General features: G+C 40.5%; 1 protein-coding gene across 3 annotated transcripts; it reads left to right on the top strand.

The window, feature by feature from the left end:
- The first annotated feature begins 4,194 nt into the window (after window positions 1-4,194).
- LOC146977754 (uncharacterized) lies at window positions 4,195-22,296 on the top strand. 3 transcript variants are annotated; one of them, XM_085794192.1, is made up of 8 exons: window positions 4,195-4,455; window positions 7,769-7,903; window positions 9,108-9,546; window positions 10,965-11,204; window positions 12,073-12,458; window positions 15,613-17,404; window positions 17,450-18,652; window positions 21,871-22,296. In XM_085794192.1, exons 2-7 carry the CDS (start codon window positions 7,770-7,772, stop codon window positions 18,263-18,265), a joined length of 3,807 nt encoding a protein of 1,268 aa, XP_085650318.1. In that variant the 5' UTR covers window positions 4,195-4,455; window position 7,769; the 3' UTR covers window positions 18,266-18,652; window positions 21,871-22,296. The 3 variants fall into 3 exon arrangements, with proteins under 3 accessions (XP_085650318.1, XP_085650317.1, XP_085650316.1); XM_085794191.1 differs by having other exon boundaries at window positions 15,613-17,482; window positions 17,522-18,652; XM_085794190.1 differs by having other exon boundaries at window positions 15,613-18,652.
- Window positions 22,297-22,679: the final 383 nt, after the last annotated feature.

The following is a 22,679-nucleotide window of genomic DNA, read 5'->3' as shown; positions in this document are numbered from 1 at the left end:
TTTCTACCCCCGCACACACTCTGAGGGGGGTGAATTTTTTTTTAACTCTACCGTTTTACTGTTATAAGGTTAAAACTCTGACCAATTAGGGCGCGGAAACGTTGAGTGACAGGTCCGAGCAGCTCCGGAGACAGGCTGCTTCGAGGCCAGTGGGCGGGTTCTCGGCCGGCCAATCCAACATGGCGCTGTCCAGGCCGCCATATTTGAGTCACAAAAACGACTCCCCAAAACCAATGGGTGACGTCACGGACGCTACGTCCATTCTTTTTACAGTCTATGGTAATAATTTGCAAGGTTTATTGGCAAAATCTGTATATACTACACATGATTTGTATTTGAAGTGTATAATCTCTATAAAATACAATTCCTTTGGTTTTCGTAGCCTTATAATTATTCTTTTATATCCATATAGATTACTGTAGATAGTATCAGATGAATTTGATTGACATATCAGCTCATTGTCATACATGACAAGTTGTTAAAGACATGATTTTGAGACATTTGTGTGAAAGAAACAAATCTTTTGAACCATTTCTGAAGCTTTCTGTCCAGACAGTGGTATTAAGAATTACAATGCGGGTTAAAAGGAAAGGAAACATGCAGTGGTTGTAATGTGGATGAGGATTTATTCCGACACTCCTGGAAAATGTAAAAAAAACACTATGACACAAAAACCGTAGTGATTCAACTGTGCCACCTGGTGGAGCAGCAGTGCCATCACAACTGTGAGTGAAGCTCCATAATTAAACATTAATACCTATAAACAATACTGTGATGACAGTTGTGACATGTGATGCACACCAAACATGCAATGGCCATTTAATCTGTGACACATTCAGTTCAGTTCAGTCAGTACAGATCCTCCTGGTCAGATAGTGAAAGTTGTTCAGTTGAGATGAAGCACTGGATTATTTGATTTATTCAAAAGTACATTTTTCATGGAAGCACACTGTATCAACATCTACAGAACCTATGACTCTCATTTTCACACTTCATTTGTTTCACTGATGAAATAGAAGAGAGTTGATCAAGAGTTTTGTACTGACATTTCACTTGTTGATATGATTGTTGTTTTTGGTTGTGTTTACCTTTTAAATCCCATTCATACAGGTGTCGTGTGCACTTAATTTTATCTTATGTTATATTTATATATACATTGCAGTTATAGCACTATATAGCTATAATTATAAGCACTCATAAATTATCATAAAGCATTATAAAATGCTCTATGATGTGTTATGCTTATTGTTATAAACCTTATGATAACTTATGAGTGTTTATAATGAAAGTTATACATGTTTATAAGCCAATTTACAACACATTCTATCTATATTTATAATGTATTATTGATGCGGGCATTGTCGGCGAGTTACTAACAGTTATAACGTATTATAATACCTGACCTTATATCTCATGATAAAATGCTTTATAGTGTGTTATGATCATTGTTATAGCATTATGACCACTTAGTAGTATAGCCGTGGTCTCAGGGTGGTACCTGCCCTTTGACACACGGTAACGGTGAATCTGGTTGAGACCTGTTAGATCTCTGCAGCCTGAGTGGAACTGTTGCAATTTTCTGTACTCAGCGGAAGGGCTTCGGAGGATCCTGTTACAGATGGGGGGGGGGGGGGTGGTCCTGCTGCTGGATGACTGCACAGAAAAATGACCTGCACACACAGCAGCAGCTCTGCCTCTTAAGTGTCCATCTAGAAAGTTCAGTGAATAATACAATCACTGTGTAAATGAAGACTTTTTATGAAAATATTTTGACCTCTGAACAAATCACTTTACACATGTTCATATTTATCACTTTACTTTACTTTTTTTTTTTTTTACATTTTATGATAGTTATGGCAAAATGGAAAAAGCCAGCTGAAACCCAACAATAAGCACATTACAAGCTAATGGTCCAGACAGTTTGTTCAGAGCTAGCTCAGTCAGCCATGAGCCACGTAACCTCATTCATCATCTCTGTGGGTGTTGAAGAAACAATATTGTATTACGTATGCGTAAGGTTTTTACAGGCCCCAAATACAGACACAAGACACAGTAGGTTGAAAAAACAAAAACTTATAATAATAACTTACGGAGAGGACCACGAATAACCACAGATGGCGGAAGCATAAGAGAAAAGCAGTCCAGAAAACACGTACAGGTAATCCAAGGGGGAAATGAAAATGCGACAGAAACACAGGGAACTAAAGTATGAACTAACAGAGAACAAACAAGGCACAGGAACACAGAGCTGACCAACATGGACAAGGACAGGGGATTATCACAGGGCTACTAACGGACAAACTGACAAAAACAGTGGGAAAATACAGTGGTTAATAAATACACATGGGAGCAGTGAGACAGGAGGATAATCACACACAGGTGAGACACATCACAGAAGAACCAGCACAGGAAACATGAACTGGAACAAACACAAACCATGAGTGTCTGCTCAGCCAGGATATGGTGGTTGCACTGACCTGGTGGGCTGACGTCGTTCACATGATGTGAAAGTGATAGTGTGCATGTGTAACAACTTTTATTGCGGGCGCCCGTGCTGCCGCCTAAACATGCCACCCTGGCAGCTGTCTGTGTTGTGTATATCCAGACCTGCCACGGAGTAAACACAACCCTATAAACAGTTTACAGTTTATTTTTATTTCAATGCCTATATATATACATGTACAGGTGCATCTCAATATATTAGAATATCATGGAAAAGTTTATTTATGTCAGTAATTCAATTCAAAAAGTGAAACTAATACATTCTATAGATCCATTACATACATCATGAAACATTTCATGTCTTTATTTATTGAATTTCTTTTAATTATAATGATTATGGCTTACATTTAATGAAGACCTAAAATTCAGTATCTAATCAAATTTGAAAATTACAAAAGACCAATTAAAAAACATTTTTAATATGGAAATGTTGGCCTTCTGAAAAGTATGCCCATCTATATGCACTCAATACTTGGGTGGGGCTATGACTTGGCTTGGAACTACTGGAAATGGACTTTTCCATGATAGCAAACATTTGTTTTATGGATATGTCAACATTTTGGCAAATTTGCCTATTACCATAATCCCTATAGTTTTAGGAGTAGGTTCATTACCTTTGATTGTCGGTGCAAACTGTTTTTAGATTGGCGGAGCAGAGACGAGCTGCTCTGTACGGCACGCGGTATTTCCAGGCTTTCCGTCATGAAACTCATCAAACACAGAATCCAACAACTCCAAAACGCTTGTTGTCACAAGTTGTGACCTGCACATTCACCACGCTGTGAGATAATAACGGAACGTTACAAGACGCAGTTGTTTTCAAGGTAAATACGTAACCGAAACTACATTCCCGACACGTCAAAAGCGAAAGCAGTTCCGAGTATTTGCTGTATTTGTCGTAATGTTACATAATTATAAGTTATTATTTCATAGCGTGGTGAACGTGCAGGTCACAACTTGTCCACCAGAGTGTTTTGGAGTTGTTGAACTGTGTATTTAGTTTGATGAGGGAAACGTAGGAATACCATGAGCCTCCGTTGCGTTAGCTGAGCAGCTCACGTCTCTGCCCCGCCGATCTCAAAACAACTTGCACCGACAATTAAAGGTAATGAACCTACTCCTAAAACTATAGGGATTATGGCAATAGGCGAATTTGCCGAAATGTTGAAATATCCCTTTAAGATCCCCATGCTAACATTCCAGTGAGTGAAAATCATTGCATCAAAAAGGGAAAAAAATAACAGCTGCAACAACAACCAAGAGCTCATATGATACAGAATGAGCTGGGCACAACTGATGACTAACACTGTGAACATGTTTAGCCAGTATAATGTTTCCACATCTACCTCATCAGGGCACAACTGAGCAGACTGGCCATCACCAGGCAGCGAGAGTGTTGTGTTGTGTGTGTGCGGAGTTGCATATTGTCACAGAAATGTATGTCACTGCTGTTTTTCTTCTTGCTATAGCTCACAGCGTCGATCTGTGAGTGGCTCGCAGCTGTCCATGTTGTAATTGTTGTTTCACCTGCTGAAAATAGCGTCACTAAACAGTTTTGGTTCATTCACCTCGCCTCTCTCTACGGTTCCATGTTGCCGGGTTACTCTCCTCGCGTTTGGCATTGCGCAACACTAAATTTAGAGCTGCAGCTCTGTATCTGTTAACATACTATGTAAAAATAGCAAGGAGGGAAACCTGCTCACCACAGGGGCGGACAGACAGGACCGACTGAGTGCAAGCTGGTCCACTTGGACAACAGAAACAGAATATAGGCAGACACAAGCAGAGAGGAAGACACACACACACACACACACACACACACATATATACACGATTTACTACTGATCTAACGTAAAGTTTAGAGACAGACAGAGACAGTTCTCCTTAAACTGCCACTGGATACAGGGAATGTAAACAGTCTGACAGACTGTGAGAAAGACAGAAAGATATCAGGTAAGTCAGGATTGGTTAATTGGTCTCTCAGTTATGTACTTGAATTTGTGATTGATTTTTTAAATTTATATATATATATATATATATATATATATCAGGTTTGATAAGTGTTTCTAACCGGGAGTGCTTTCTTCAGCTTTGAAGGAACAGGGTTAGCAGTCTTTACAGTCTTTTCAGCTTGAGCTAAACTACACACCCTGGAGGGGCCATGACAGCGTGTCTCCAGGGGTCATGTGACTGGCCGTCCACGCCCACATGCACTGCTGGCATGCCATGTCAGAGACCCTGCAGCTCTGGTTTTCTCTGGTGTCGTATTGACACATTTGCAGGTCGGCACGTGTCGGTGCTTCAGTTCTGCAGAGAAGCAGCAGTTTTGTCATTGTCATTGTCCCAGAGGTCCTTGTCAGATTTAAGAAACAAAAATACACTTGGTTTACACTGGTTACAATCATGATTTTGGTTATCTGTAAATCCTGATGTTGTATCTCTAGTGTGGACTGGGCTGTTCTCCTAACCTTAACCAGTCTGCAGTGGTGGACAGTAACTGAGTAAATTTACTTGAGTACTGTACTTAAGTACATATCCAGAGGATTTGTAGTGAGTCCTTGAGTATTAGATTTCTTTGGTACTTATTACTCTTACTTGAATACATTTCCGAGACAAATATTTTTACTTTTACTCAAGTTAATTTCTGGGAAGGCTGAAAGGTACTTGTTACTTTCTTTTTCTAAAATCCTATTGGACACAAGCTGTGTTTGTCAAAGAAGGAAACCCTAACCCCTAAAAGCAGCACATCAGTGCAGCTGCTTTCAAAGAGTTAATTCTCAGAAACAGAGGTAAAAGGTCCATAAATTCATTTAGAAAAAATTATAGTAATTCATTGATGTGAAAAATAAGAAATTTACTCTTACTTTTACTTAAAGTAAATTTAAATGCATGTACTTTGGGATTCTTAAGTACCTTTAAAAGCAAGTACTTTTTTACTCTTACTGGAGTAACATGTCGACTGAGCTACTTTTACTTGTAAAGGAGTATATTTTGACCAGTAGTATTTGTACTCTTACTCAAGTACTGGAGTCGAGTACTCTGTCCATCTCTGCCAGTCTGTGAATAAGTGCTATTGAGACAAACTGGACAAGATGAGACATTTTGGTTGAAGATAAAGCAGTTATATGGAGGATTAGAAAAAAATCTGTCTATAATCTCAGAATTCTGAAAAAAATAAAATTACTTTATGAAAACGATGGGTGGAGTTATTGAATTCTCAGCCATTCATTTGGGGATTTCTCTAACACAGTAATGAGATGGAGGAGGTCTGTGCTTATCATCTAATTTTAAGTTATCATCATTTTGGAAAAGTGAAGTGACCAGCTGTGCTGAGTATTACCGTGATTAAATTAATGTCTCTGATTTGAGAGTGAATGGAAAGATGTGGGGTATTGTAGCAAACAACACAACTCAGTACAATAACATAGGACTAACTGCATTTGGGGCATTTAGATATTGACATAATAAATCACATATTATTGCTTTACCCATGGATTATTTCCCTGTCTTCCATCAGTTTTTAGTTTGATTTTTACTGATTTCACTTCAGGCACTGTGAAGTGATGGTTAGTGTTCTTGCATTGCACCAAGAAGGTTCTGGATTTGATTCCTGAGCCCTTTTGAGTGGAGGAGGAGATGTTCTCTTGTGTGAGGGATTCTCCAGCTTCGTCCCACAGTCCACAAACATACACATTAGGTTGATTCGGTAGGTATGCGTGTTGTTCATCTGTACATATGGCCCTGTGATAGACTGGTGACCTGCAGGCTGGGCCTTGCTCTCGCCCTATGTCAGCTGGGACAATGGATGGATGGTTTGACTTCATCCCTGAAATAAACTTGAAACATGAAAACTACTGCAGAGAGATAAACAGATGTAAGTTTTCCTCTCATTATGGTACGTTTGACTAGAGATTTGTTTGTTTATTATACGGATCCCCATTAGCTGCGGCAAAGCCACAGCTATTGTCCCTGTGGTCCAACAGTGTCAAATATACATTCAATAATACAAAAACAGAGACATTATATAAAAAATAAAAATTAAAAACAAAGAAAATACAAAAAACAAGTGAGCAATATGCCTCACCTAACAAAACAAAATCAGAGTGAGCGTTTCCACTTTGTTACTGTGCTTTATCCATTTTTTTGTTAGTAAGTCATCACATACTAAACGGGTTCTCTCACACATAATATCTACATATTATATATGTATGCATTATTTCACAATCAACTAACACTTCATATCATATTGCATGTACATTCATTCTACAGCATAGATTCATTCTGCAGTTTACACATTATAATAACCTATATATATCTATATATCTATAAAAACATACAACATATTATACATATAAATATACCATGTTTTCCTATTTTGCTAAATACTTTTTGATTAGTATTTTGAATTGCTTTTTGTTAGTGGTTAGTTTGATATTTTTAGGCAGTGAATTCCATTCTTTCATACCTCTATACAGCACAGTGCGCTTGATGGCGTTAGATCTTGCTTTAGGTATTGTAAAGTTTCCTATGGCTGCATGTCTTGTGATATATTTATGGCTCTCTGCACTAAAGGCAAGGTTTTTAAACAAAATAGCAGGAGATGCTTCTGTCCCAGGAGTGTCTGACATTCATTTGTTTAATAAAGTGATATGTTTGCTTTAAACTGACCACAGTGATTGGATGTTCTCCTTTGCCTGTGCCTGTGCCTGTGCGGGTTCCTCCCACAGTCCGTACACGCTAGGTTGATTGGTGACTCTAAACTGCCTGCAGGTGTGAATCTGAGTCGCTTGTATGTTGGTGCTGTGATAGACTGGTGACCTGTCTGTATGTCAGCTGGGATGGGCTGGGATTGCTGGGATGTCAGTGCTGATGTTCTGTCTGACTGTTATGAAGTCATGGTGCAGTGGGGGTTTCATGTTGATGCTGTTGCTCCTGGAAGCATGTTGCTGTATAGAGTGACGCACCACACTGAGAAGAGCACCAAAACAGGACCAGTGTCTTCATATGACTTGTATTTTGGGTATGTTCATTATGAACAGTGGAGCTTGTATTCCGCATGCTATTTATATGTGTGGAGATTAGTAATAAGTAAAATCTGTATTTTGACCTCAGCTACAGTATCTGGGGTGTGAAGATTCTTCACCAGCTCTTAAACACACCATCCACAGAGAAATTTAAGTCTCACTGCAGAACTGCAGAAAGTGACATGTCTTTCTTGCTGCCGTCGCCACTGACCATTACTTATTTATGTGTCTTTTGGCAACAGGATGATGTCCAAAAAGGGGGAGCAGAGGACATTTGGCAATGGGAGGCTGAGAGACCAGTGGGAGAAGAGAGCTCAAGTTGAGGCCGACCAGTGCAAACAAGAGTCCGAGTGGAAAGAAAAGAGCACTGTTAAAGTGTGAGAGACTTTGATTTTGAATATATGTATATTCATAATAGCGACAGTACAATATGTGAGGAAAACTTAAGCATCATACTAAGTTATGTTAGATTACAGCACAGGTCTTGAAAATATTCATTAGCTGTGGCTACAGGTGCATAGAAAGTGGAGCAGTGCTATTCATCAAAGGGCTTTGACATGATGTAATATATTAGTATCATTATTATTACAACAAGAATGCTTTTTAAAGGGATAGTTCAACATTTTGGCAAATTGGCCCATTGCCATAATCGCTACAGTCATAGCAGTAGGTTCGTTACCTTTATTTGTCGGTACGAGCTATTTTTGGAACGGCCGAGCGCAGCCACGAGCTGCTCAGAGCTACGCTACGGAGGCTAATGGGATTTCTTGGTTTCCCTCATCAAACTCATCAAATACACAATCCAACAACTCCAAAACGCTCTGGTGGACAAGTTGTGACCTGCACATTCACCACGCTATGAGATAATAACAGAACGTTATGAGACAGAGTTGTTTTTGAGGTAAATACAGAGACTACTTGCCAAAAAACTGTCCCTGAAGGCAACGCGCATCAGCGGTTTTGCATGAATTTACCTCTAAAACAACTCTGTCTGGTAACGTTCTGTTATTATCTCATAGCGTGGTGAATGTGCAGGTCACAACTTGTCCACCAGAGCGTTTTGGAGTTGTTGGATTGTGTATTTGATGAATTTGATGAGGGAAACCAAGAAATCCCATTAGCCTCCGTAGCTTATAAATAGCTTGCACCGACAATTAAAGGTAACCAACCTACTGCTATGACTATAGGGATTATGGCAATGGGCCAATTTGCCAAAATGTTGAACTATCCTTTTGAGTAGGTATAAGAAAATCCTGAAAGCAGGTTCACCAACACAGGCTAGCTACCACCTCTTTAGGGAGCTACAAAATGCACTGAGAATACAGACTTTCATACAACACGGTTATTATTGAAAAAGAGAGCCTGCTCTCAGTTGGCTTCCCTGAATGAATAAAGTTTTGAAATGAAATGAAATAATTTAAGCTGCTGACATCATCAGTGAAAAGTGTTTAAACTTGCATTCACACTGGGGTCAATGACCTTTAATGTCAAGAAATGAGGACAGAAGCCATCGAAATGTTTCACTGTATCTGCTCATCCTAACAATAAAGGGGTTTATGTTTTTTTTTGTTTTTTCTCCAGACTTTTCTCTAAGTGGACTTATCACTGGTCGGTTGTAAATGGAGCAAAAGGTGAGATGTCTGACTTCAGGAAGGTCACATGTGGCCAAGCTGAGGCTGAAAAAAATAAACCAAAAATTAAATTCAAAATTGTTCCTCCTCCTCCCAAAACAAAACCTGAGCCTCCGCCCCCACCTCCTCCCAGGAGGACAGCTTCTCCCAAACCTCAAATCGTGAAACGCAAAGTAGTTGTGGATATGTTCAGCATATGTTGGAAAGACTCTTGGATGAGCCTGAAACCTCCGAAGTATCTTTACCTGAGAGCCAAAGAGGCCAAAGCAGGAATCCCAGGATTCACGACCATAGAGCTGACTAACAACAGGAAGTACAAACCAAAGGTGTACAAATCAGAGGCGGAATTGACGTTTCCTTCTTATAAATGGGGTGACTCCTGGAAACAGGTAACAACACTGACACACACTCTTATCTTCACATAAAAACATGAACCCACATCATACTTCTAAAGGTTTGCAGCCATGTTTGTCCTGCTGTGTGAGTTGGGGTCGATGTCTGTTAGTTTGATGAGACACAAGATGAAGGTGGGCGCCAGAAGACAGTGGACACGGCAGCCACCAGAGAATTACATTAGCCCCATGTCTCTGGCACACCTGGACCTGCCTACCTGCTGCCATCTCATCAGCCCACACTGGATGGTCGTTGGGACATTTACGATGACTGTGGACCCACATCTCTCTGCACTAATTTAGAACAGTGGTTAATGAACAAAGAATAGCTATTCAAGATCAAAAGGTTTTTAGTTAAAGCCCCTACAAAGAACTTTTAACTGGATATGCAAAAGTCTCTACACAGTGCGCAACTTCTTGCAGCACGAGACTCCTGCAGACTACCGACACAGCGTGTTTTTTGGTGTGTCTTTTTGGACAAAGAAAGTTGGTATCCATTCACAACCATTATATGGACAAATACTGCTGTGCGGACCCCCCCGTAACTCAGAGAAGGAACGGAGGACTCTGAAAATTCTCACAGCTCTTAGTTGACATGAGGGTGAGTAGATAATGAGTGAAATTTGAATTTTGGGTGAACTATCCCTTTAAATACTTGACTTCTTCTTGTGCCTTGTTTTTTCACCATGGCTAATCAAAATAATATATTATTTTAAGTGTCTTAACGACAATACGCGCTAGAGCTCATGGGAAATGCAGTCTTCATTCTAGAAAAACACTATCGCTTTTGTCCACAGGGGTCGCCAAAATCAACACAAATGAAAGTTCTTTGTAGGGGCTTTACTGTAATAACTCACCCTCTCAAAGTCTCTCGAGCTCGAGTCTTCACATATATTGTCTAACATGTGTTCTCACCAGTTCACAGAGAGGTTTGTTATACAACCTTAAAAGGTGAACATCGGTCACTTCAAAACTATATCAGAAATAGTCATACAGTCTTTGGTTACACAGTCTTGCATAGGTACACATGAGTTATATCAAAATTTCCCATTACATGAGCTTCATACAGTATAGTTTAACTGTAACTAACCCCTTGCTCTCTCATAATAAGGTGTAAGTGCTAACTGGAGCCATAAACCACCAAGACACAAGCATTGCAATCAATTCTTCCATTGATTTAATCATTAATATAACCACACTAGCATCCAGTCTGAAGGACAAAGGATTTGTGTTGATATTTGCCTAAAGAGAAGAGGTGCCTCTCATAATATCAACTGGAAAAAACATCTGTCTCTAACATATGAATTTATGATTTCACCAGACCCTGAAGTGAAACATGGTTTAACACGGTTTAAAGAAGACTAGCAACCAGTGAAGATTTTGTAAACATCTTTTCTCTTTGTTCTTGTTTCCAGGTGAAGAGTCTGTGTAATACGGAGGTCTGTGAGGAGAAACCCTTTCAATGGGAGGTCATATATGATAGAGAACTAGTTTGCAGTACTAAGGTAGACGAGTATTCTCTTCCTGTTTGGGCTGGGACATGGAAGCTTATGAACTTTGCCTTCAGACAGCAGAAAGCCATGTGGGATTGTATCTGGCCCGATTACCCTCAAAAGCACACCATGTCTGATGAAGTACAGCAACTGGAGGAGCAGGTGGGGATCATCATGTCATCACTGTTCGAGTTTTCTTGTTTCTTTTTTTTGCTCTTATTTCTTTATTTGTTCATTTTGAAATAGAATAAAGGGATACTTCACCCAAAATCGATAATTCACTAATATTCTACTCACCATCATGCCAAGGAAGGGTTCGGAGAACTTTCAGAGTTATCAAAACACTTTTAGAGTTCCATAATGGCGGCGGATAGAGCTCACTTTTGAATTGTCCAAAACACACACTATGAAACATCCAGATACCTCCATACTGCTCGTCTGTACTGACCCAAGTGCCCTGAAGCCGTCACATGAAAAAGTTGTTCGTAAAAAAATAATTTGATCTCTGTTTTTAGCCTTTTTGTAGTAGTAGCTCCCAGTGGCTCTGGTGATGTTTGTGCGCAGATGTTTGTTCATCCATTCACACTGGGACCATGGAAGAACATCTCACAGCAAATCTTGCGCTTCTCGCACAGTCACTGGGAGCTACTACAACAAGTCTAAAAACAGAGATCAAATTATTTTTTTCCGAACAACTTTTTCATGCCGCGGCTTCAGGACACTTGGGTCAGTACAGACGAGCAGTATGGAGGTATCTGGATGTTTCACAGTGTGTGTTTTGGACGATTCAAAAGTGAACTCTATTCGTCGCCATTATATGAAAATCCGCTGGAACTCAGAAAGCGTTTTGGTAACTCCAAAAGTTCTCCAAACCCTTCGTTGGCATGACGGTGTTGTAGAAAATTGGTGAATTATCGATTTTGGGTGAAGTAGACACAAATTGTAATGCAAACTGTATTTCAAGTCTGAGACCAGATGACAAGTGCAACCAGAACTGTGACTAAGAATGTGTGTTGTGATTAAAATACAGAATGAGCCTTATGGCTGGGAGGAGTCATGGAAACTGTCTGGGGCAGAGTTTGAAGATGAGGATGAGGATGAGGATGAGGATGAAGATGAAGATGAAGATGAAGATGAAGATGAATATGAAGATGAGGATGAAGATGAAGACGAGGATGAGTATGAAGATGAAGATGAAGATGAAGATGAAGATGAAGATGAAGATGAGGAAGAAGAGGATGAGGAGACACCAACAACAAGCTTCTTGAGCACTAACAACACAATGACAATGAGCATAGTCAATGTGTTCCTGCCTGACTGGACCGACTCCTGGCAGCTGTCTGCAGCTCCTCCAGAGGAGAACAGAGAACGAGAGAGGAACTGGAGCTCCTGCTGGGGATACAGGCAGCAGTTCAGGTGCGGCCCTGTGTTCTATTTCTAAAACTATACACTATACAATAAGGATTTACATTGATCAGGCATGACATTCTGACCACTGACAGATGAAGTGAATAACACTTCATCATAGCACCTGTTAAAGGGATAGTAGCATTTTTTTTTAAAGTGGGGTTGTATGATCTACAAATAGCCTCTCTCTCTGCACTCTCTGCACTCCTCCCGTTAGCAACGCCAGCCCATAGCCCTGCCCAGAGATTTACAACATACAGTGTTGTGAACAGACCCAAAGAAACGGCCTATTTCCGCGGCCTAAAAGAGGTTTTATAAGTTTTTCCAGCCCTTCAAAGTGCAGGAAAAATGCAGTTTTTATTTGGAGCTAACCAACTCACATATCCCTCCAGCCCAGGGTTAGCGCCCGCCGATCAGCAGTTGGTTAGGTCCAAATAAAAACTGCGTTTTTCCTGCACTTTGAGGGGCTGGAAAAACTTATATTATAGCGAACAATGGAAATGTGTATTTTTTTTTAGGTAAAACCTCTTTTAGGGTGCGAAAATAGGCCGTTTCTTTGGGTCTGTTCACAACACTGTATGTTGTAAATCTCTGGGCAGGGCTATGGGCTGGCGTTGGTAACGGGAGGAGTGCAGAGAGTCTTCTACTGCAATTAAAGTATTTAGGGGCTATTTGTAGATCATACAACCACACTTTTAAAAAAATGCTACTATCCCTTTAATAGGTGGGATATATTAGGCAGCAGGTGAAGATGTTGTCCTCAAAGTTGATGTGTTAGAAGCAGGAAAAAATGTTCAGTGTAAGGATTTGATCCAGCTCTCCAAGGACGACTGGGTCTCTCATGTGAACAGCTGCAGCTCTTGTGGGCTGTTCCTGGTCTGCAGTGGTCAGGATCTATCAAAAGTTGGTCCAAGGAAGGAACAGCGGTGAAGCGGCCACAGGGTCCCATCCAACAGACCATATACTGTTGCTCAGACTGCTGAACAAGTTCATACTGGTTCTGATAGAAAGCTGTTAGAACACACAGTGCAGCGCTGTTTGTTGTTGTGAGCAAAAGGGACCAACACAATATTAGACAGGTGGTCATGATGTTAGGTCTGATCGGTGTATTTGATATTATTTCTAAGTCCCTGCTGAGAATGTGAAACTCACAAACATAGCTTTATTTTTAGACTCCTTCATTTAATTTTTTATCAAATGTTACTCAAACAGATGGAGATAGAATGTTTGTTGGGAACAGTTTTTTCCGTGAATTACTTGTTCTACTAAGGCAGCTAGATGTGTGTGTTTGAAGGGAAATTACCATTACCATCTGGACTTTATTTCTAGCATAAAATACGATCATTTACTCACCCAGATAACTTTGGTGTCATTACAAGTCTTTCTGACGAAATTAGATCCAGCCGAGAGCCGCGTATATCCGTATAATGTGAGTCTACATGGCAGCGGAATGCAGCCTCTAAAAAACACATTATCTGCCGCGAAACTCGTTCATTTCACCAATATTTAGTTATGATACGCTAGTGCTATTCCCCTCTGAGTCCGGGGTTAGCTGTTATCAACATCTGGGGTCTGTAGGTTGACCTACTGACCTCTGACCTGGATGATGTCATCTCTGAGCGCCGCGCGGCACGGCCTGAAAGTTGCTACCGCTAATGCTACGGTTCGTTTCTGCGTGTTTCTGACTTGTCAGAACAAAATGAGCAGCTGGATGAAGTTCAGCTTCCACAGGCTTCCTCTCCTCAACCTGGACTCACTAAAAGCTCTGGCTCGTTGCGCTAATAATGGACCCGAATGCCGAAGCGGATTATTATCAGAATGAGCCGCATGGCGCTCAGAGATGATAACCCCCCATTTTATGCTAGAAATAAAGTCCAGATTTTAAAAAACGACAATTACCCTTTAAATAAACTGATACTAGTATTCATGGTAATAAGAAAATTTCACTCAGTGCAGCTAATAGTTTCTGGAAAACTGTGCTGTAAGGCAGAGAGGAATAAGGTAGGCTATATCTGGATCTTGATATACACTTTTTGTACTTTCTTGTTATTAGAGGGCAACACAAAAGTAACCAGAGATGATCAAATATTAGCCCATCATCATGACATACTGTACTTGTTCTGTCCTCAATGCGTAGCATGCATGTGTTGACAGGCAGCTAAACTCTTCACTCCAAACAACACACTGGGTATTCTTCTTTGCCAGATTTATTGATGAAGTAAAGTGTGAAACTAAAGGAGATAAACAAAATAATACAGTCATGAATATTGCATTTATGGAGATGCATAAACCGTAAAATAAACAACTGCCAAAGCCTAGCATGGCTACCTAAATAGCTCACTCAAAGTAGGCTGAATACATGTGAAACACATGATAACACAAATGTACACAAAGCAATATTTTGCCACTTTAAAGGGACAACGAGGAGTTTCTATTCGGTTATAAAAATGTCTCACGTTAATGTGGATGAATCTACGCTACCCACACGTATTAATGGGTCCATTTTCGATTAATATATCGTTTTGTCTCTATCGTTATTTTGTTATTATTAGTGGTGGTGGAAATGCTGGGCGAGCCGACCAGCGTTTCTTTACTTTCGGATGATGAGAATAACGCCGCCGAATCACCGTTTATGGTGGGAACTACGACGGTATGTGATCGTCTTTGAACCTCTGACTTTAATTCTTGATGAATGAAAACATGAGTCTGTCTTGCACCGGTCAAAGAATTACGGTGCGCAGAGGCTCATAAATGTAGTGTGAAAACACTTCGCTTTTCCAAAACTCCTCGTTGTCCTTTTAAGACTCAAGCATATAACCATAAATTCACACACCGACGATGCAACTCGAAGATGTATGCTGGAGTGGCTAGTCATAGCTAGAAGCTGGCAAATGTGCTGCTCTGAACTTCTTTGTTGTTGTTTTTCTGTCACTTCCTGGATAAAGGTTTTATTCAACATTGACAAAGCCTAGCCGCTGAACCAAAATCGGCCAGCAGATGGCGGTACTGCTATTTGACTCACTTATTTTTAACTTACTCAAATGAAACATCATGAAATATATTAAATTAAACACATCAAATCCTTTTTTAACTGATTTTAACTTTTTTATCTGAATCTTATGAATTAAACTGAACAGTACTACATTTCTCTGTGGGTTCACAGGTGGCGCACGGCTTCACTGGCTGCCGATCATCAGCACAGCGACATGATGATGAGGAGACGTAGAAGCTTAAACCTCGTCCTCACATCACAGCTCGAGATGTCAAGCAGCCCAGAGTGGACGGATGCGTGGAAGACGATGAAAGGATGGAAACCACCCCGGGCCGATTTGGAGGAAGAAGAAGAGATGGAGCCGGAGGAGGAAAGGGATGGCTCAGATGAAGAGGAGGACGAGGGAGTGGACGAAGAGGAGTATGAGGAGGAAGACGAAGATGATGAAAGTGAAGAATACAAACAAATATGCAGGGAAGAGAGGGACAAAGACAAAGGAATTAACAAGGATGATAAGGATGAAGGAGTAGAGGAGGAGGACGAGGAGGAGGAGGAGGAGGAAGAAGAAGAAAGTGAAGAACTGAATGAGGATGTCAAAACAGTACATGAGGATAAGGAAGAACAGGGAGTGAGAGACCAACAAGTACACAAGAAAGAGGAGGATGAAAACAATGATGGGGAAGAAGAAGAGGAGGAGGAGGAGGAGGAGGAAGAAGAGGAGGAGGAGGAAGACAATGAAACTGAGGAGGAGAATGAAGAGGATGAGGAGGAAAAGAAGGTGAAGGAAATAGTAGATGAAAAGGCAGAGGAGGCTGAGCAAGAGGAAAAATTGGCAGATAAAAAGAAGGAGGTGGAGGACGAGGAGGATGAGGAAGAAGAGGAGGATGACGACGAGGAGGAGGAGGAAGAAGAGGAGGAGGATGAGAAGCCAGCAAGTGAAAAAGAGGAGGAGGAACAGAAGGAAGATGAGGATAGTGAAGAGGTGAAAATAACAAATGAAAAGGAAGAGGAGGATAAAACAGCAAATGAAGAGGAGGAGAAAGAGGAGGAGGAGGAAGAAGAGGAGGACAAAGAAAATGTGGAAAATATAAAAGAGGGGGAGGAAGAAAAAGAAGCAGATGATAAAGAAAAGAAGATGAAAAATGAAACAGATGAGATCCATGGAAATGAAGACAGTGTGGAGGAGGAGGAGAAGGAGGGAGAAAAAGAGGATGGAGTGGTGGGGTATAAGAGGGACAAAAAGGAAGTACACAAAAATGAGGACAACAGAGAGGAGGAGGAGGAGGATGATGATGATGAAGATGAGGAGGGCAGTGAAGACTATGAGACAGCCAGCACAGGGGATGAAGATGACGACGAGAAAGTGGACAAGACGGAGGAAGACAACGACAAAGAAGAGGGGGATGAAGATGAAGAAGAGAACACGGAGGCCAACAAGACGGCCAGAGGAGGGGAGGATGATGATGACCACGAGAAAGTGGGGAAAAAGGAGGAAGACAACAACAAAGACGATGAAGCCGAAGATGAGGAGGAAGACAACGATGAAGAAGATGAGGACGAAGTCGATGATGAGGAGGAAGACAACAATGAAGAAGATGAGGAGGAGGAGGAGACTGAGGGCAAACAGACGGTCAGTTCGGGGGAGAATGATGATGATGATGATGAGAAAATGGAAGTGAAAGAGGAAGACGACAATGAAGAAGAGGAGGATGAAGTCGAAGATGAGGAGGAGGAGACAGAGGACGATCAGACAGTCAATTCGGGGGAGAAAGATGACCATGGGAAAATGGAAAAGAAGGAGGAAGACAACAATGAAGATGACGAGGATGAAGATGAAGAGGAGGAAGAGGAGGAGGAGGAGGAGGAGGAGGAGGAGGAGGAGGAGGAGGAGGAGGAGGAGGAGGAGGACAAACAGACAGCCAATACAGTGGAGGAAGAAGACCATGAGAAAATGGAAAAGAAGGTGGAAGATAAAAATGAAGAAGAGGAGGATGAAGTTGAAGATGAGGAGGAAGACGACAATGAAGAAGAGGAGGATGAAGTTGAAGAAGAGGAGGAAGACAACAATGAAGAAGAGGAGGATGAAGTTGAAGAAGAGGAGGAGGACACTGAGGACAAACAGACAGCCAATGCAGTGGAGGATGAAGACCATGAGAAAGTGGAAAAGAAGGTGGAAGACAACAATGAAGACGATGAGGAGGAAGACAACAATGGAGAAGAGGAGGATGAAGCTGAAGATGAGGAGGAGGCTGAGGACGATGAGAAAGTGGAAAAGAAGGAACAGAACAACAAGGAGGAGGAGGAGGAGGAGGAGGATAAAGTGGACAGGAAAGAGGACAACAGAGCAAAAGTTGGACAGAAGGAAAAGAAGTCACGTAAACGGGTCAAACGCAAACCCGACGTCCCGCTTCACCTGCAGTTTCACAAGCTGAACACGTCCTTCTCCTCCTGGAAGAAGTCGTGGATGGTGGCGGTGGCTCACAGAACGGGGGAGGAGAACGAAGACGAGGAGGAAGAGGAGGAGGAGGGGACGGAGGAGTGGCAGGCCTGGAGACAGTCGTGGAGGTTTTGTCGCTGGAAGAAGCCGGACGAGGACGAAGTGATGTGTTTCTCCACGGAGCACCGCACTCAGAGACACACGGGACTGATGCAGGTGGACGATAGTATGAGTGAATGGACTCTCAGCTGGAAGATGACCAAGAAAACAGAAAAGGAAGAGAACACTGAGGAGGAGGAGGAGGAGGAGGAGGAAGAGGAGGAGGAGGAAGAAGAAGATGAAGAGGAAGAGGAAGAAGAGGATGAGGATGAGGAGGAAGAAGTTTGAAATGTTTAGCCTATAGATTATGAATGCTGAAGTAGAGCAGTGGCATTTTAGGGATGTAAAAATAAATAAATGCTGGTTGTTGGTGTCAAACCTCAATACTAAGATACTGAATATCCTGGAAATGAAGTTTAAACAGCACTAATGTACATAGAACTACGGAGGCGTATTGCATTCGAATAATGAAAAAAAAAATCCTGTTTTTCTGAGTAATTTATTTTTTGGTTTGTTTTTCCGGGTAATTATTTCTGTTTTTCTGACAAATTTTCCCCCCTGTTTTTCGGGGTAATTTTCTTCCTCCTGTTTTTCGGGGTAATTTCTTTCTGACTTTCAAAATCCCGTGAGAAGCTCCCACCTGCAAGTAACATAGGACTTGTTTCAAAAATAAAGGTGCTATGCTATGCTATGGGATGCAATTAAAGGAAGTATCCGTAACTGTACAATCTCATTTGCATCAGCACGTAATCGGACTTATCTCCAAGAACTAGCAAAGATGGAGACTAGATTTGCATCTCTGACATCCCAACAACAAAACAAGCACGACCAAGAGAGGGAAAAAGAATTAGGGGAGGTTAAGGCTGAACTAAATACTTTTCTTATGCGAAAAGCAGAGTTTCTAATCCATAGAGCGAGAGAAACTCAATACTTAAATGGAAATAGACCTAGTTTTGTTCTGTCAAGAAAAATTCACTGTAATGATAAAAAAGCAGACATTGTCGCAATCCAAAACAGAGAGGGTGAAGTGATATATGATCCCCTGGAAATTAATCATGAATTTAAGTTATTCTATCAACAGCTGTACTCTTCTGAAGCAACCTTTTCAAAAAATGATCTTGTTTCCTTTTTTGATGGCTTAAATTTACCCAAATTATCAGAAGAGCAGAGACACTTATTAGATTCCCCACTTACAATTAATGAATTATATGAGGCAATTAAATGCATGAATCATGGCAAATCCCCAGGCCTGGACGGAATCCCTCCTGAGTTGTATTTAAAATTTTGGGATGATTTGGGCCCATTTATTTTTGAAATGTTTCAACAAGCCATCAATTTGGGATCCTTCAACAGAGATATAAATACAGCTATCATCACTTTGCTACATAAAAGAGGCAAGGATAGCACCTTATGTTCCAGCTTCCGCCCGCTGTCACTGCTTAATGCAGATATAAAGCTTTATGCAAAGGTCTTGGCTCAAAGGCTCGAGACAGTTTTGCCAACTTTGGTCCATCCCGACCAAACGGGTTTTGTTAAACAAAGATATGCATCTGATAATATGAGACGTCTTTTACATATTGTTGATGCTGGTACTAATATGGCTTCACCTTGTGCAGTGCTTTCAGTAGATGCTGAAAAAGCCTTTGACAGGCTCGAATGGGAATATCTGTGGCATACTCTGGAAACTATGGGCTTTGGTGACAATTTCATTGGCATGCTAAAAACGTTGTACTGTAATCCAACTGCTGTGGTCATTACATCTAAACAAAGCTCTACTCCGTTTATTATAGAAAGAGGAGCTCGCCAAGGGTGTCCAGTCTCTGCGCTGTTGTTCACATTATCTCTGGAACCCCTAGCACAAAAAATCAGAAATTCAGATGAGGTAAAGCCAATATCAGTGTGCAGAACTTATCATAAGACCTCTCTGTATGCGGATGATTTATTATTATTTCTTAATGATGTGCTGTCTTCCCTTCCTGCCGCATTGAAGATTTTCCATAATTTCAGTTTAATATCTGGACACAAGATAAATCTGAGCAAGTCCTCTCTGCTTCCTTTAAATGCCGCTATGAACAACCTGCAGTTGGATGCGGGGATCCCAGTAGCCACACATTTTAAGTATCTTGGAATCGACATATATCCATCTCTTGAAAAAATTGTTTCTAAAAATTATAAGCGCCTAAAGAATTCAATATCTGATGAACTAAACAGATGGTCTGCACTATCAATTTCCTTCTCTACTCGAATATCAGTGGTTAAGTCCCATATTCTTCCCAAGGTTAATTTTTATGCAAATATGTTACATTTACCCCCACCAGCTGGTTTTTGGGAGAAGATACAAGGGTTGGTATTTAAATTTATATGGCAAAACCAGCACCCAAGAATCAGTAGGCCTACGCTTCAGAAGAGTAAGACCTTAGGAGGCCTCTCAGTGCCTAATTTTGAATTGTATTCCCTATCCTTTATGCTGAAATCTGTATCAAGGTGGTTTGACCCAAATGCAGACACACCTTGGGTGAATATAGAGCATCATATTGTATCCCCCTTTATGCTTAAGGATGTTCTTTTCTCAGGCCTCTCCCCAAAATTTTGTCTGAACAAATTTGGACCAATTATCGCAAACTCAATTTTAGTTTGGAATAATATAGTCAAATTAGCCAAATGGGATTCAAAGTGGCACTTAGATACGCCAATCTTTAGAAACAATTTATTGCTTATAGGTGGTAAACCAATCATATTCTCCTCCTGGCAAAACCAGGGAGTTCATACTCTGTCCGATATGTATAATGAAGACAGTCTTAGATCATTTCATGAACTTAGACAAACTTATAACTTGCCTGGCACCTCTTTCTTTTTTTATTTACAGCTGCGCACAGCAATGCGTACATATGGTGTCCCATGGAATCAAACACTATTAATTCATCCCCTAATGCATCTTTTGTACACTGCAAAGATTAAAGAAAAAGGTTTTGTGTCTTATATATATAATGAGCTACAAGGAAGATTAACTGGACCAGCAGGCATTGTTCTCGTCTGGAATATGGATACTAAAGATTACGGGTTTAGCATCAACTGGCAGAGAGTCTGGAGTAATATTTCCCTATCATCCCGTAATCACAACCATCAGTTAATTCATTATAAGTTAATACAAAGATTCTATCTATCCCCAAGACGATGCTGCCAGATCCATATTACCCAGAACCCATTATGCCAACTATGTCCTCACCAAGTGTTGGGCACATACATGCACATGATGTGGGAATGCCCTGGAGTCTATTCCTTTTGGCTCAGTATTTCGAATCTTCTCTCACGTTTAATTCAGACAAATATACCTTGTTTACCACATATATTGCTTCTGAATGATGACACCCCTCTGAATTTATCATTTCTTAAGAAGAGAGTACTGTTTGCAGGTTTAACTGCTGCTAAAAAGATGTTGATAAAAAGATGGAAACCACCACATGTTTTAAATGTGTATCTGTGGAAATTATCATTTTATGAAATTTTGTCACTAGAAATCTCCAGTGCCCGTGCCCAAAAGGCAAAGGTAGAAGCTATACATAACCTAGAAGCGGCAGCTGAGAATGTCAAAGCGTTGTTTTGATGGGCTTGCGTGTGTTTTTTTTTTTTTTTGTTTGTTTGTTTTGTTTTGTTTTGTTTTTCTCTGTTTCATGAATATGTCTGCTATGTACTTTTGATAATTATTGATAACTATCTATTTATTTTCGTTTGTTTGTTGTTTTTGTTTTTCCCTGTAATCACCCTAACCTAATGTTACCCCCAGGACCCGGGACAAGGGTGGGGTCAAGGGGAATGGATAAATGGAATTGTAATGAAATAAAACAAAATAAAAAATTGATCACAAAAAAAAAAAATAAAAAAAAAAAATAAAGGTGCTACATCAGACTGCTCTGAGTGACACTCTCTGAGGTGGTGTTCTGTAATAACAGGTAGTTTCCTTTCAATATACGTAAATCTGAATTTACTTAGTTGGAGCACAGTGAAAATAAGAAAAATGAGTGTGGTTTTCCTTTGAAAATCTACAATGCCGGTGATAGATCGACTGTATTTTTCATGGAGCATATCCATTGATCTAAGATGTAATAGATCCGTGATGAAGTGGAGGCCTGACTGCAGCGGTTAAACGTTACTTGCAAGTGGGCGATTCTCGTGGGATTTTGAAAAATTAGGGTAAAAAACAGGAGGAAAAAAAATGACCACGAAAAACATTTAAAAAAAAAATTGCCAGAAAAACAGGGGGAAAAAATATTCAAAAAAACAAACAAACCAAAAAATAAATTACTCAAGTGAATGCAATACGCTTCCGTATATAACACCGACTCTCTGCTCAGATTCAAGTTCATACTTTTATTAGCTACTTCATTTCAAACCCAAATTTTGCAAATGTATATTTTAATTTCTCGTGAAATCTCATTTTTATATCTCTGGTCACTCTGTTGGTTATGATAATACTCACTACAGCGAGGGGTTACATTATGCTACATTATGTGTGTATGACATAACTGTTTCTAGACTAGCTCTATATCTGAAACACACTAAAAATGCCAACACATATCAGCATCACATAAGGTGAAAAAACAGGAATTTCTGCTTGGAGGCAGTGATACTGATTAAACTGAACTGTTAAAAGAATAATGCAACTGTAAGTCAAATGATGCTGGAGATGATGAGGTGAAGATGA

The sequence above is a fragment of the Trachurus japonicus genome, chromosome 12 (assembly GCF_045865225.1).
Source record: "Trachurus japonicus isolate A0001 chromosome 12, Traja_1.0".
Classification (NCBI taxonomy): domain Eukaryota; kingdom Metazoa; phylum Chordata; class Actinopteri; order Carangiformes; family Carangidae; genus Trachurus; species Trachurus japonicus.
The sequence above is the reverse complement of the archived record's forward strand: the minus strand, read 5'-3'. Positions and strand labels throughout refer to the sequence as shown.